At 35.0% G+C, this 15,520-nt stretch overlaps 1 protein-coding gene across 5 annotated transcripts in view; it reads right to left on the bottom strand.

The window, feature by feature from the left end:
* Positions 1-15,520, bottom strand: part of SLC25A16 (solute carrier family 25 member 16) — a 29,088-nt gene that overhangs the window by 5,276 nt on the left and 8,292 nt on the right. For all 5 annotated transcript variants that reach the window (XM_031956870.1, XM_031956873.1, XM_031956874.1 and 2 more), the window contains 4 exons: positions 11,995-12,128; positions 8,958-9,021; positions 971-1,092; positions 165-231 (listed from right to left, as the gene is read on the bottom strand). In XM_031956870.1, the coding sequence (XP_031812730.1) occupies positions 165-231; positions 971-1,092; positions 8,958-9,021; positions 11,995-12,128 (387 nt within the window). The remainder of the gene's footprint in view (positions 1-164; positions 232-970; positions 1,093-8,957; positions 9,022-11,994; positions 12,129-15,520) is intronic.

Genomic DNA, 15,520 nt, shown 5'->3' with positions numbered 1-15,520 from the left:
TACAATTTCTAGTAGACCAAAAGGTCCATCTTAGCATATAAAATATATAAACAGTTTAATATGTTCACTAATTTTCAAATTCTAAAAACAAAGATTTCCCTCTAACTTATACTGTCAAAATCAAATTGAATCTGAAAATCTTAAGAACAAATCGTGATCCATACCTGCATAGGGAGCCATTCCTACAATAGTAGGCATCAGTCCTCTGTAAAACCCACGAAAGCCACCTTCCTTTTAAAGGAAAAAAGTAAATGGGTAATTAAGTTGTGCCTCTTAAACAACAACAAAAAAATATTCTGTGGCAAATACTAAAATACAAAAGTCTATGATATTCTAGACAAGTCATTTAAAGACAACTACCTAAGTCAAATGTTGCCTCTTTGCAATGTCCCCCTCTGTACCCTGAGGTACAGAATTAGTCCAATGACTCTTCCACATGAGAATCTTTCAAACACTTGCAAACTGTCATCGCAACCCCCCAAATATTCTCTTCTTCAGAGTATATCTCCTCCCACAAGGACCTTCACATAGTATAAGCTCTTTTGCCTTTTTCTGGACAAAGATGTGCTTGATGAGTGTCCAGATTAGAACCTGATGCTCCATGGATCTGTTCTGACTGTAAGAAAGCACATAGTCTTTTCTTCTCCCTAATTTTCCATTCAGTCATCTGCCCAAAAAATTTTAATCACTGGTTTTGGTTCAGAATTGTGATTTCATAGATGTGGAAGAACTCAGATGAATGATGGAAATTTTTTTTTTCTACAGATACAGATTGGCAATGGGAATGGCTGGGGATGGTAACAAGTTAAGCAACTTGATGGCAGACATGGATGTCTGCATCTGAGTCAATACTTAAACTGAGGTCTGCCTAACTTTAAGACCAAGCTAATGCTCATCACATGAAGCATTTTATTTTTTTAAACAAAATGTGAAAGGCAGACATTACAGAGAGAAGAGAAAAATGAAATACCTTTGCATAAATTGTTTTGAATGCATGAACAATTCCTGTGTATGTGTGTTCTCCTTTCACCTGGAATGCCAGGCGAACTCTAACCATGTCAAGTGGGTAAGTACAGATGACTGCTGTCATACCTGCAGGGAAAGAAGAAACCTCTCAAAAACAGTTCTAATAAAACACAAGTAGTCATAACTCAATGAAATAAAAAATAAATAAAATTGTTAGCAAGAATGCATTCTAAATCTTTCAACCTAGCAAAGGCAATCACAAGTCATATATGCAAGTATCCCAAAAATTTGCAAGAAATCTTGTCTCATACCGCTCCACTTGGAAGGCTGCCCCTACTAAGGGTCATCATGATGAGCCCGAACACACTCTTATCAAGATGCTGCTGCTGACACCTATCCCTATCTAACTGAAGAGACTAGGATATCTAAAAACATCTTAAAGGAAACTAAGCTATTAGCTGTCCTAATACTACTTATTAGTAATGTAGTAACATTATTATTTCTTTTATAATGACATGCCACCAACTCATCAGGTTTGACTAGAAAAAGCTTAGAAACTCTAAGACCACATATGTAATATGTAGCAGGGCAAGGATTTGAATTCACATTATCTGATTTCCACATTTCTATTCCATTATAGTGAAGACAACATTCCTGCTTACTTTCCAAATACGTCTGTATTTGCAATAGACTCATGATCAAAAAGATCATCTCAATTTATGTTTGGAACCCAATTCCCCTGAAGACACTGCAAATGTCTAAAAGCATATGGTCACCTGAACTGTTACTAAAGTGAAAAGCCTGCGGGTTCCCAGAGGAAATGAACTAGTAGTGCACAGGTCGACTGAGATCCTGAATTTTATTTGGGTAGTCTTTTCTTCTTACACTTGCTTTGACAAATACTTGTTATTAATAGGTTTTATTGGCTTTGGCAAGTAACAGAATGCCTAGGCTTTTATAGAAGAAACTGTTGACATTTTATTATGGCGAAGAACGCCAATCAGTTATGACTAACATTAGCAAATGCCTGATTCTCTTGTTTTAGTTTCAAGCAATGATGTTATTTAGTTTTTTGTAAATCGATTCCAATCCCAACAGAACTGATTTCATAGATATACTGCTTGAATTCAATTGTTCTTCACACCAAATTACAAAATGGCACTGCAGTATTGTTATTCTTCTTTTTATTTATTTTATCTTTCACCTTCTGATGTCTGAACTCTTCAGTGAAGTTGACTCAAACTCAAAATCAACAATCCTACAATTCACACAGAGGAAACAGAAGTGGGTGTCAAGTCAATGAAAAAGAAGGCCTAGAATATTTGTTTTCTCACTTGTGTGTCTTCTGAGTGAAGACTACATATAAAATAGCTCACTTTTCCCAAGTTGCTTTATACAAATGAGTAACAAATATGAACTTGGTTTGGACATCACTGAACATCCCCTCCTGGCTTCTGTGATATTCCTCTATCTTGCTTTTCTTTCTACCTGGCTCAATCCTCGGATTCAGTCTCTTTGGCAGACTAATCTCTCACCCACTAAGTGTGGAGGATGTCCTCCAAGGCTCCATTTTGGTCCCTCTCCTCTTTCTATTTTTTCTCTCAATGATTTCATAAGCTCTCATGGGTTCAATATTTATGCAGATGATTGCTACATCAAAGCCTCATCTCTTTCTGAAACTATAATCCCAAAACCAAACTACCTACTGCCAACTGCATGCTATCACTTAGATGTCTTATAAACATGTCAAAACAGATCCAAAACAGTCCAAAACAGATCTCTTATTCCCCTCTCCCCAAACCTCTCAATCCAAACTCTTCTCCAAACTTCTCTGTCCTTAACATCATCCTCAGTCATTCCAAGTAATTAAGGAACCTCTAACACATGTCTGGCTTCTTCCTCTGCTTTAGCTCCTATGTCACTGACCAATTCTTTTTAATTCTATGTCCACAATTTCTCTTTCATCTAGACTCTCATTAACACCTAGATTACGATAAGAATATCCTAATTGGTCTCCTTGCTTCCCTCCTCTCCAAACTATCCTCCACAAAGCTAAGAATTGAGAGTCCTCAAATAGAACTGACCTCTTTCCTGTCCTCAAAATCTCCTTACCTTGGGTATTTATGACTCTTGACAACCCTACTCCAGCCCAATCCTCAAGGCATGCGCCATAGCACCACCCTCCAAGGAACCTCGGGCATCCCATCTCCCTCCTCCAAGCCTAGACAGGATATCATCCCCTACTTCTATTGTGCTTCATCAACTCCTTCTCTAGTTATTCTGATCTACATCTGGTCACTGTACCCAGAGGGCTTCAGAGGACAAAATGGGACTGGTGACTTTGCACAGCCCATCCTCACTTAAATTCACCTCACTCATCACATGTAACATCACGGCATCATCTTCCTGATGACACAGTCCTCTTCAAGAATGAAGAACAACAATTAATGTTGTTCTCAGAAGTGGCAAAATGATTAATAAACTGATGTTGGTCATGAGCTCTCCCACCTTCTTTCATACTCTTCTCTCAGACTTTTGCTTCAATACACCCATCTAACTATATTTTTCTCCTTTCTCTACACTCTTATTTTAAAGAAAAATGTATGGTAAGTATTTGTGAATTTCTTCAACATTCCAATTTATAAGATATGTATATAGTAGATAATTTTATGCCCTTCATGCATTTCTCCCCCTCTTTTCATATTTGACTTTTTTCTTAACATTTTCCTGTTTTCCCTTCCTTCATTCGCTTACCAGACCTATATCTTCTACTAACCCTACCTTTACCATTCATCATTCACTCACCTTCTTCTTTTTAAATTACTGCCCTCCTTCTCTGCTCCTCATTCTCCATTACAACCTTTCTTTTCCCTCACCCTTCAATCCCTTTCAATTATCCTGTTTCCTCCTCTCCTACCCCAAAGCAAAATACTGATCTATCACCCAAGGTTCTCTCAAAAGATGGTTTCTAATAGGAGAGATTGAACAAAGTTGGAAATATCATCACGTTCTGCTTTTTACCACTGTATAAACTGGAAAAATCCCTATTAAATGATCCTTAACTGTCTCCTCCTTATCAGTCTCCTCAAATCAGACAAGTAAATTTTTTTTTACAGTACTTAGGTACTTCAAACTTGACTTGCACATTTTGATTGAGCCAGGATCTTTCTCTGAAGGTGGCAATCAAAACCCCTTTAATGGCCTGTGACAGAGACCTCTATATAGCTTGAGGTCAGACTAAAATAAATGTATAGTCTATTTCTGAGCTATTTCTTTCTTTCTTTTTTTTTTTTTCAAAGCATGGACGTTAACTTTATTTTTTTTAAAAGCTTTTTTATTTTCAAAATATATGCATAGTCAATTCTCAACATTCACCCTTGTAAAACCTTGTGTTCCAAATTTTTTTCTCCCTCTCTTGTATGGCAAGTAATCCAACATATATTTTATGTTGGATTCTTCTATGTAAAATTCTTCTACACATATTTTACACATGTTTCCATAATCATCATGCTGCATTAAAAAAAAAATCTGATCATGTAAACATGTAAAATTCTTCTATATATATTTTACACATATTTCCATAATCATCATGCTGCATTAAAAAAAAAAAAATCAGATCAAAAGAAAACAAAAAGCAAGCCAACATCAACTACAATAAGTGAAAATGTTGTGATCCATATTCAGTCCCCATAGTACTCTTTCTGGATTCAAATGGCTCTCCCCATCACAGTCCATTGGAACTGGCCTGAATCTGAGCTATCTCTTTGACCTCAACAGAGGAAGTGTGTACCTTCTGTCTAATTGATAAAAAATTTCCAATTGAAATTTGGTTCTGAGAGAACCAACAGCTGCCTCCTGAGCCTGGCCCACAACCCAGTACTGTGGCTTTTAGTATCTGGTTTCACGCTAGGTGCTAGATCAGTAAAAGTCATCCATGAATAAAGAGAAGTCTAAAGCTACTTACCAGAAATACTGCTGGTGACAGCCTTCCTCTTCCCCCATGTTATAACTACAATCCATTACAAAGAGTAGTATGTCTTCACCTACCAGGAAGCAACAAGACCTTCAATCAAGCTGAGATGAGTTTGTGTTTCTGTGTCTGAAACCTACTTCTCCTCAGTCAAGAAATTTAGAATTTAATAAAGAAATCTTCTAAGAAGAGTTTAAGAGAAAAATGGGAAAAGAAACTCTTTCTCCCCATCCTCCTTCCATTCTGACAAGCTGACAGGGCATTTCTACCAGTAATTCCATTCCACTAATCTGGAAAGGCTTCAAATATGGGTTGGGTTAAACATCTAAGAGTGCCCTTGTTGGGCACAGGATTGGTCATCACCATCAAGCTTAATAGGGGGTAATAAAATGACAAATATCCAAAGGTTTCAAAAGGCAAATGAAAAGAACGAGCTTTCTTCAAAAAATCAGAAAACTCAATTATTTGCCAAGCTCAGAATGGATCTGTAATTTTCAGATTTTAAAATAATTTCAAAACTTTCCAGGTTTAAGGATATTTCTAATAATCTTTTCAATGCTAACATTAATTCTCTGCTGTTAAAAAGAGAATATGAATATTCTGAAACTGAAAATGGTACACAGGACTCCCTAATAAAGGAATTAACTGCAAGGAAGAGGCAAGAGTTATACCACATATAGCCTTGAAATTGGGGTTTGGGATTGAATCAATGGCACTTATTGGGGAATCAAGCAGCAGTGGTACAGTGTGTTGTCACCACCATAACAGGACAAAGACACATCAATTCCAAGAGTCAATCTCCATTCTTTGTTCAAGAGTGCTTAGGATTTCTTTAGCACACAGTTCATCTTAAGTAAGACTCTTGGATCAGACTGTCATATAAATATGTCTATAGATCTATAGCAAATCTATAGATCACAACCCCAAAAAGTGGGTTATTTTTACGCTGCACCAGAAGAGTGGCAGACATAGTTAAGGCTTATAGTAAAACTGATAGATATTGAAATACTATAGCCAGGTACATTAAGCAGGAGCTAAAGGACCATCTCTTGTGATACAGAAATCAGAGATGTGGCTTACAGGTTACACTGGCCATGAATGATATTAATGTATTTTTACAACTTGACCATCAGCACTTTTCATTAAAAAGTAGAATAAATAAAAGCATCTGGAGTTAGGCTAGCACTCATGGTTTGGGGAGGGGGGGGGAGGCAGGGAGAGAAGATATTTGCTTCTGAATGGTAAAGAAAGATTATAGCAGCAAAAGTGCTTTGAAAAAACATGAGCAGCACTGAAGCAGAGCACTTGCCTTCCATACTGCATCCATATTTTCTTGACCTTTATAAATGAATATAAATATTTTATATAAAATAAGTGTTTTTATCCCTTTGTAAAAATTGAGTATGTAAGTATGTAATGAAAAAGAAATTCAGATGATCTATCTAAAAACATGCAGTCAGTTAACTGTATGGTTAGTTTATTAATAATCTTCATATCTGTTTAGTGCTTCACATTTTTCAAAGGGCTTCACACGGTATTGTAAATTGCTAAGATAGGTTTTATTTTGCCCATTTTAGGTGCAAGGAAATTGAGTCTAGAGACATACAACATGCTACACTGTGAGTCATTAGGATACTAGAACTAGCACCCCAGCCACATGACTCCAGCCTCCACTACCACCAAAATCAAACCTGCTGGTCTACTCAACAAGTTGGCATGAAAATTACAATAGCTAAGAGATGGATAATAGGCAAGTCTGTTCATCCATCTACTTACTTATCTCTAATACCTTATTCTCTACTTCCTTCACACTGATCATGTAATAGTGATTGGGAACTGGCAGAAGGAAAGAGAAAGAATGTTTTCAGAGAGAGGAGGAATACACAAAGGAAAGGAAGATTTACTCTTTGAAAACAGAAGCCTTGACTCTGTTTCTGTGCCTTCTTAGAAGATTCAAGACATACTGGATTGTAGTTGTAGAATGAGGGAAGGAAAAGGATGATGAAATTCTTTAAGAGTTTTAAATGAGATATATGAAACTTAGAAAGCTATCATAAAGCACATCTTTTTTAAAAACTTCTATAGACATTAACTTTAAATGACTGTATGGCCTACAAAAATCTAGCTAAATCATCTCTAAAGGGCCACAGAGAGTTCAAGAGAAGCAAGATAAAAAGATACATTTCCTCTTTAATCAGATCATCCTTTAACTCACATAAATACAATATATGTTTTATCTAATTACATGCAATGAATAAGGTCTAGCAATCCTACCACATTAAACCTTAAGCATGCTTTCTGGGGAATCTTGAGATTTCCCAGACTTTTTGGATTTAAACTTTAGGTGTAGTATTCTTAATATGTTGTCCTGCCTCTACTATCCCTGAAATAATTTTCATTATAAAATCCTTTAACACGAATGTGAACACACTAATCACAAAGTCAACTCAAGCAAGGCTTTTGTAAGTGGGTAGATACATCCGTGAAAGAGCAGACAGTGCCCAATAACTAAAGGATAAGAACACTCAAGAGTTGATATTAAGCCACAAAAACCCAAAGTCTTTCTGGATTAACTCCTATTAAATGTCATCCTGCAGTCCTCTTGCAAACCAAACCTTGGTTTATTTGCCTTTCCTCTAAGAAGCTACTTGGTTCAGTAAGTTAAAAGTAAAAGCATTTAATAAAGTAAAATATTGTGTGTTATCCTTCTCTCCCTTTCCTGTGGAATCCCAACCCTCTTTTAAAGCCTAAATCAATTCCTACCTTCTGGGGTCTTCTTTGACCCTCCAATAAATAAACTCTCTTGAACCTCATAGATTACAGTTTGTGTCTCTTACATTTTATGTAGTATTTTCTATTAAAATTATGAGATGGGTTTCATCCCACCATTCTCCATTACTTCGGGAGGGATTATATTTCATCTAGTATTAGCTATATTATTATCCAGGTCATCTTTAGTTGTCCTAACTTCTGTATGGCCACTTGATCCAGATGGCTCCAGAGGAGAAAGTGAGACTGGTAACTTTGCATAGCCCTGTCTCACTTAAATCCAATTCATTTGTATGTCAGGGCATCATCTCCCTGATGTCATGATCCTTTTTGAGAATGAAGGACAAACCAGTTTGTTTTTACTCCTCCCATCCCTTAATGCCTTTAGGTATATAATCAATAAATTGAAAATATTTTACTTAAACTTATATTAAAGTGCAATGCCAAGATATAGCAATAAAAGGAACGTATTTAATCTGAATACATTCTTTCTACTTTAACTGAGGACAGCTGGACTATCTGCTGCTCTAGTTACTTCTGCTACTTTATTGCCCCTGGGACACTCAGTTAGTGCAGTCAGCAAATTGTTAGGAGTAAAGCACTGTGAGTTTCAAACCACTAGTGATGTTATACAAGGCAAGTAATCATGAAGCTAGGGAACAAGGCAAGAAGTGAGGAAGTCTCAGACGGAAGCCTGAGAGTAAAACCGAAGGTTATCATCACAGCTCTCGAGGGCCCCGATAATGGCATCAAGGAAAGGAAAAGCCACAACAGGGTTTCTGAGCTTTTAAAGCCAGAATGAGCCTTCTTACCCAACTCTGCCTTGCCTTGCCACAGCAGGGCCTTCACGAGTTACTGCTTATCATGTAGCACAGATGCTGCCTCAGACCACATAAGAAGCCCAGAGAGAGACTGAAACATGCTCACACCCCAGGCACCTGTCCTTGCCATCAGCTCCTATGAGGTTGAAAGGTCTTAGTCAATGAACCACTAAAGGGTCTCATAAAGGAACTTTGCTATTTTTCTATAAAGTTGTTTTTTGACTGTGTACAACTCTTCATGACCTCATTTGGGATTTTCTTGGCAAAGATGCTGGAATGGTTTACCATTTCCTTCTCCCCCTATAAAGGAACCAGTCTTAAAGATAAGGACATGGGTATGGTAAATAATACAAGAAAAATTAATATTGGAAGTATTTTTGTGGAAGCCATGACAACACAATATTACAGAACTAAAATATACACATTCCTACCTGCCATGGAACCAGCCATTAGCCGGTGTATATGTCCAGAAATCCCAAGTTTCGTGGTAATTAGCTATAAGAGAAATGATACATTTAATTAAAAATGGGTTTAAAAGGGCTAATTTTCATCCTGAAGACCTCATAAAATCACAGATCAATAAGTACAGAAGTAACAAGAACTCTTTCAAACTGGTTTCAGCATTTCAAGTTATGAAATCAAGGGGGAAGGGAGAAAAAGTTGATCTGTGCCTACTATATATCAAGCCCTTTACAAATATTAAATTAAAACAAAAAGCAATTAAAGGACAAGGACTGAATGTTTGCTCTGAAGTTGATGTGTCTTAGAAAGCCATCAAGGACCTGTCCAGTGGCAATTATGGTAAGTAAGCTGAGTTGTACTTTTTGTATCTTCTGAAGACAAAGCAGTGATCTATGGTTGACAAAACTGGCTTTGAAACTAAGAAGACCTTAGTTCAAGTGAGCCTCAGATACCAGCTAACTGAATACAGATAACTGAGTGGACCTCTCAGCAATGGAGGCAATTCTATAACTAAGGCAGAAAAGTAGGAGAGGGACAGTATACATGATTACTGCAGACATTATGGACTATCTGATTTTCACAGATCCAGATCATTCTCACACCTGAATTTAATGGACAAGTAGCAAAAAAGTTAAAAAACGAAAAAACGTAAAACTATCTTATTCTAATTGTGTCAGTTATGTTTGGCAAATGATGTCCAATATTCAATCATGGGTCACCAAAAACTCCACTAAAGTTTCCAGCATTTAATATATATCTAGCATATAAAAGGCATTTGACAAATGTTTGATTGATTTACTGCCAATGTTGTAGCAATATTCAGCTACGATCATAATTAACACAATCATGACATCAAAAGGCAATGACTTTAAAATGAATCATGTGAAATTACAGAAATCTCAACCTCCCAGGATGGCTATGGAATGATCATAGATTTCTGATAGAGAGAAGAGATTCTTTTGAAACATATGCTACTTTAACATGTTATCACCATTTTGCAAATCATTTTTCATTTCCAGGTCTGCAATGTCATTTTTCAAATGTCATCTACTCACAGACATTTTACAAATGAAGAAAATTAAGTGAGTAGGATTAAAACCATATAAATGCATGATAAATCCAGAAAAAGTCTAGTATTTTGATGATAACATAGTAAGGGTTCTAACTAAATACAATTCATAGGCATTTATTAAATGACTACTAAGTTCCAGACAGTATGGTAGGTACAAAAAATACAAAGACAAAAACTAAACAATTAAGTCCCTGTCTTCAAGAGCTTATAGTCTACCCTAGGCCCTCTTCTTTTTTCTATACTGTCTCACAGTAACTTTATAAGGTACAAATATTTTTTCTCTATATCTGACTCTAAAATCTGCATAGCTAACCTTCGATCATCAGTTCTGCTAAACCAATTGCCTGCTGGCTATTTCTTAGTGGATGTCCCAGGGCCATCCTAAATTTAATATGTCTAAGATTCCTGATCACTTCCCCTCAACCTTACTCTCATTTTTACCAAAGGCATTACTGTCCTTCCCAGTCTCAGGTTCATAAACTCAATGTTACCTCTGACTCTTCTTCTACCAATCCTACACTTGACTTTTTACCATGATTACCTCTCACATTTGAACCCTGCTTCCCCAATAATACAAACACTGGGGCTGTCTTTTGCCTTTCTTGTATCCCCTTAGCACAGTTGCCTGGCACACAGCAGGCACCTAATCTTCTGAGTTTTTTGTTTTTTTGGGTTTTTTTTGTTTTTTTTTTTACAAATAGTACTTTACTTTTTGCAATTACATGTAAAGCTAGTTTAACATTATCTTTTTTAGTAAGATTTAAGTAAATATTTCTCCCACCTTCCTCTTCTCAAGATGGCAGGCAATCTGACATATGTAATACACATGCAATCATGTTAAACATATGTGCACATTAGTCATGGTGTGAAAAAAGAATCAGAATAAAAAAAGAAAAACTGAAAAAACAAATAGAAAACAAAACAAAAAAGTGAAAATAGTATGCTTTGATGTGCATTCAGATTCCATAATTCTATCTCTGGATATGGATAGCATCTCCCAATTTTTAGAATTGACTTAGATCAATGTATTGATGAGAAGAGCTAAATCTATCATAGTTGGTCAGAGCTAAATCTATCACAGTTGGTCATCATGTATTATTACTGTTACTATACACAACTTTCTCCTGGTTCTGCTCATTTCACTCAGCATCAGTTCATGTAAGTCTTTCCAGGTTTCTCTGAATTCAGCCTGGTCATCATTTCTTATACTACAATAGCATTTTACTACATTTATATACTGTAATTTTTTCAGTCATTCCTCAATTTCCAAATTTTCAGTTTCCAAATCTTAGCCACCACAAATATTTTTTGCCCATGTAGATTCTTTCCCTTTTTTTAAGATCTCTTTGGTATACAGACCTAGTGGTGGTATCGATGGATCAAAGGATATGTTCAATTTGGTTGCCCTTTGGGCATAGTTCCAAATTGTTTCCAGAAAAAATTGGATCAATTCACCAGTAAGTTTTTATCATATGACTTCATTATCTTATTTAAATTAACTAGCAAAATATGAGCTATATCCACATTCATCTATAATTCAATTCTTCAGACATTCATTAGGTGCCTCTTTGTCTAGATAGCTGTGCTAGGTGCTGAGGATGAAAGGATTAAAGTACTTGCTATCACTACTTTATGACATGTTACACAGTCCATAGGTTTAAGAAGCAATGTTGCAAGGGAAAATTTTAACCCATCAAGAATGATTTCTCCCCTAACTCAGGCTTCCATCCTGTTTCACAGGGTGAAATAATGAAGAGTCAACTAGCTTTGATTCTAAACTATCAAGTTCCAAAAGAAGTTAATTTTAAAACTTGTGTGTTGTTAGAACTTTATTATGGGTACTTATCCACAGAACTTTAAAGGCTTTATAGAAAAAGTATTCTCAAGTATAAGTCACATTCAAATACTAGTAAAAATAAGATAAGTTAAATTACCTTTTTATAATGGTCAAAGGACATAAACTGAATTGCACCATATGGAAAGATTCTAATCATCATTGCTCCATTTCCTTTATACAACCCAAGATAACCTTCCTTTTTGGGGACAGCACACAAAGCAGAAAACACTCCTGTTTTTTAGAAAAGAAAGAAATATTCAACTTCAAAATGGAGAAATCACCAACATTTATTAAAATAAAGATAAAAATGTTTCATAATCATTTTATTCACAGAAGTAATTAAAAACAAAAAATAATAAATCATGTAACATGTTACACAGATAATAAATTATGTAACATCTTTTCCATAACTTAAATTCTTACATTTAAGCATTTGGTAACAGAAATGTTTACAGTAGTCACAAAAGGGATGAATGAAATTTACGCTTTCTTAAAGCATTCTAATTTTAAATAAGATTTCATAATAATTCTCATCTAAATTTCTAAAAATTTCACATAAGCCTTTATTCAAACATTTCACATTAATATAATTAGGCATATCTAGCTTAAACAAAGAGGTAGTATTATTTGTAACAGAAACAGAAAAAGCTTTCCTAGTAACATCAGGAATAAAGCAGAAATCCAAATGAACAGAATATAATAGGAGAACTAGGTTGCCTCAGAGATACTGTAATTTTTAGTAACTCCTACTTTGTAAAACAAACACCCATCTCTTAACCCCAATATTCTTCTGGTGATATGTGGGTTGCAATTCATAGAATATTAGTCTAAGTAAAAGAGTAAGGGAGAGGCACAAGGAAGCTATACCGTATTATATTACTGTATAGTACCATGCATAGGAGGAATAGTCTGGGAGAAGCTGCTTAAAGCATAACAAAAAATAGACTGGAATATCACTGTGCCAAAAGCAATGAAAAATATTAACTTGGGAAAATAAAGATTTGTTTAAAGAGATGCAGATGCAGACAATATACAGGAGAATAACATACATGCTAATAGTACAGTTAAAAACACTAAAGCCACAGGAATGCAGATGAAACACATCTTATCTTAGTTGCAGAGAACCAATGATGAAATATATTTATGATGGTAGAAAAGGGAACTAAAGGGATAGACCCTGCATATATTGTTAATTGTAGCTGAAATATTGGTTTGTTTTGTTTTATTTTAACGATTCTACTGAACTACTAGCATTGGGAAAAAGCATAAAAAAAGCTTGACACTTATCATGAAACTTTATTAATAAATCTAAGATGTTCTCAGGTACAAATTGTTAATTAGGGAAAATTTTCTGACATTTATCATTACTTTTAATCAAGCTACTTTTGATGATTCAAAGAACCTTTTAACCCCATACCAGTTTTTAAAATTGTAGTTCCCTTTGCTTTAGATAAAAGATTACCAATCATCAAGAGCAGGGAAGGATACAAATTTAACCATTTCCCAGAAGAAGAATTAGAAGTTCAGAATCCTAAGAGGCCTAAGTCAGGCCATACTGAACCCAAACTTGTGCACTCCACTTCTACAGATGTTACAAGTAAAATTTACTGTAAAGTGAATCACAACTAAATTCTTTGGAAGGGCCTTGCTACTTATAATCCTGTTAGGAATTTATATGCAATAATCACTCCAACAAGTGAAGTAGGAGGATTTTTCTTACTTTTGTAAGGTAGCTCAGAATCGATAGTTTTTAACAGAACTTGAGAACTAAGAAATAAAGTGAAGTCCAGAGACCTCAAGAATCTTAAGAATCCAGATCACAAAGCTAGAAAGGAGATCTGGGACTTGAACTTGGATCTCTGACATAAGTTCTCTTTCTACTATATTCTGATCAAAATCTTAATACCTCTCAAATAATATGGGGAAAACATTTTAGGCTGAAATTTCTCACGTTTAATCTTACCTAGTATGAATTTTTGGGGAGGAGAGGGCGAGAACAAAGATATCCTAATTTTATTTCATTTGGGCAAATGGGGAAAACTCTGCCTAAATTCAAATGAAGAGCTAACAATTCTCTTAAAATGAGATAAATTCTGCAATAAGCCAATAAATCAATTCTGCACATTTAAAATAACATTTATGTGGGAGCAAATAATTTTATCAATGATTATCTTTATCTTATCTTTATCAACCCTCCCACTATGGCCAGAAGGGAATTTGGCCTTATGACAAGGTCTTAAAGCCTTTGTGTTCATGTTTCTGTTTTGCTTTGCTTTTTAAAGATAGGCTACATGTTCAAGACAGGTTATAGTTCAAGTATTTGTTTAGAACCTTCACTGAAAATTTTCTATGAAGCAGACTGTACAATTCAGTTATTGTTAGTGAATGTACAATCCAAAGATTGCAGAACAAATAAAACAATATCCAACACTAAATGTGTGCTAGTAAAGGAAAACAAGTTAGATAGACAGTTCCATGTAATTTCTAAATAATGATTTCTTTTCCATCTTCCATTTTTTCCTAAAATACTAATACAAAAAATTAATGCCCAAATATAATACATTGAATTTACAGACATAATACAAAAAATTTTCAAAACTGCTACATATAGCACAACAACTTAAATCAAATCACACACAGATATTTAGACAATCTAGATATTATAGGGAAAAGTTCCTAAATTAAAAGCTTTTTACTGTGGTCTATGTTCCTTCTAATTACATGAGATAATGGTTAAAACTCTGAAATTAAAAGGTTTGATTCCGTCTCATATTTACTAGTTGTTTCAGACAACAATTTTTTGCATTTGAAAGCAACTCTTTCATATTATTTCATAATTACATCTAATCCAAGAAAGATGAATTCAGTTATTTTGTTAGTCAAAGCTTTTTCTAAAGTCAATGGGAAGTAAATCATTTAAAATTCAACAGATTAATCCAACATTATTTGATTATTAATTTACCAAAATAAGGTCATACCGAGTTTTAACAACAAACTTCATTTTCGCCCAAAATAATTTAAACTATTTAGTTAATATTTTTCTTTAAAGAATTATAGTAAATATTTCTAGTCATATGAAAAGATGCTCCAAGTCATTATTAATCAGAGAAATGCAAATTAAGACAACTCTAAGATACCACTACACACCTGTCAGATTGGCTAAGATGACAGGAAAAAATAATGATGATTGTTGGAGGGGATGTGGGAAAACTGGGACATTGATTCATTGTTGGTGGAGTTGTGAACGAATCCAACCATTTTGGAGAGTAGTTTGGAACTATGCTCAAAAAGTTATCAAACTGTGCATACCCTTTGATCCAGCAGTGTTACTACTGGGCTTATATCCCAAAGAGATTATAAAGAAGGGAAAGGGACCTGTATGTGCACGAATGTTTGTGGCAGCCCTTTTTGTAGTGGCTAGAAACTGGAAACTGAATGGATGTCCATCAGTTGGAGAATGGCTGAATAAATTGTGGTATATGAATATTATGGAATATTACTGTTCTGTAAGAAATGACCAACAGGATGATTTCAGAAAGGCCTGGAGAGACTCACGAACTGATGCTGAGTGAAATGAGCAGGACCAGGAGATCATTATATACTTCAACAACAATACTATATGA

The sequence above is a fragment of the Sarcophilus harrisii genome, chromosome 2 (genome assembly GCF_902635505.1).
Source record: "Sarcophilus harrisii chromosome 2, mSarHar1.11, whole genome shotgun sequence".
Lineage (NCBI taxonomy): Eukaryota > Metazoa > Chordata > Mammalia > Dasyuromorphia > Dasyuridae > Sarcophilus > Sarcophilus harrisii.
The sequence above is the reverse complement of the archived record's forward strand: the minus strand, read 5'-3'. Positions and strand labels throughout refer to the sequence as shown.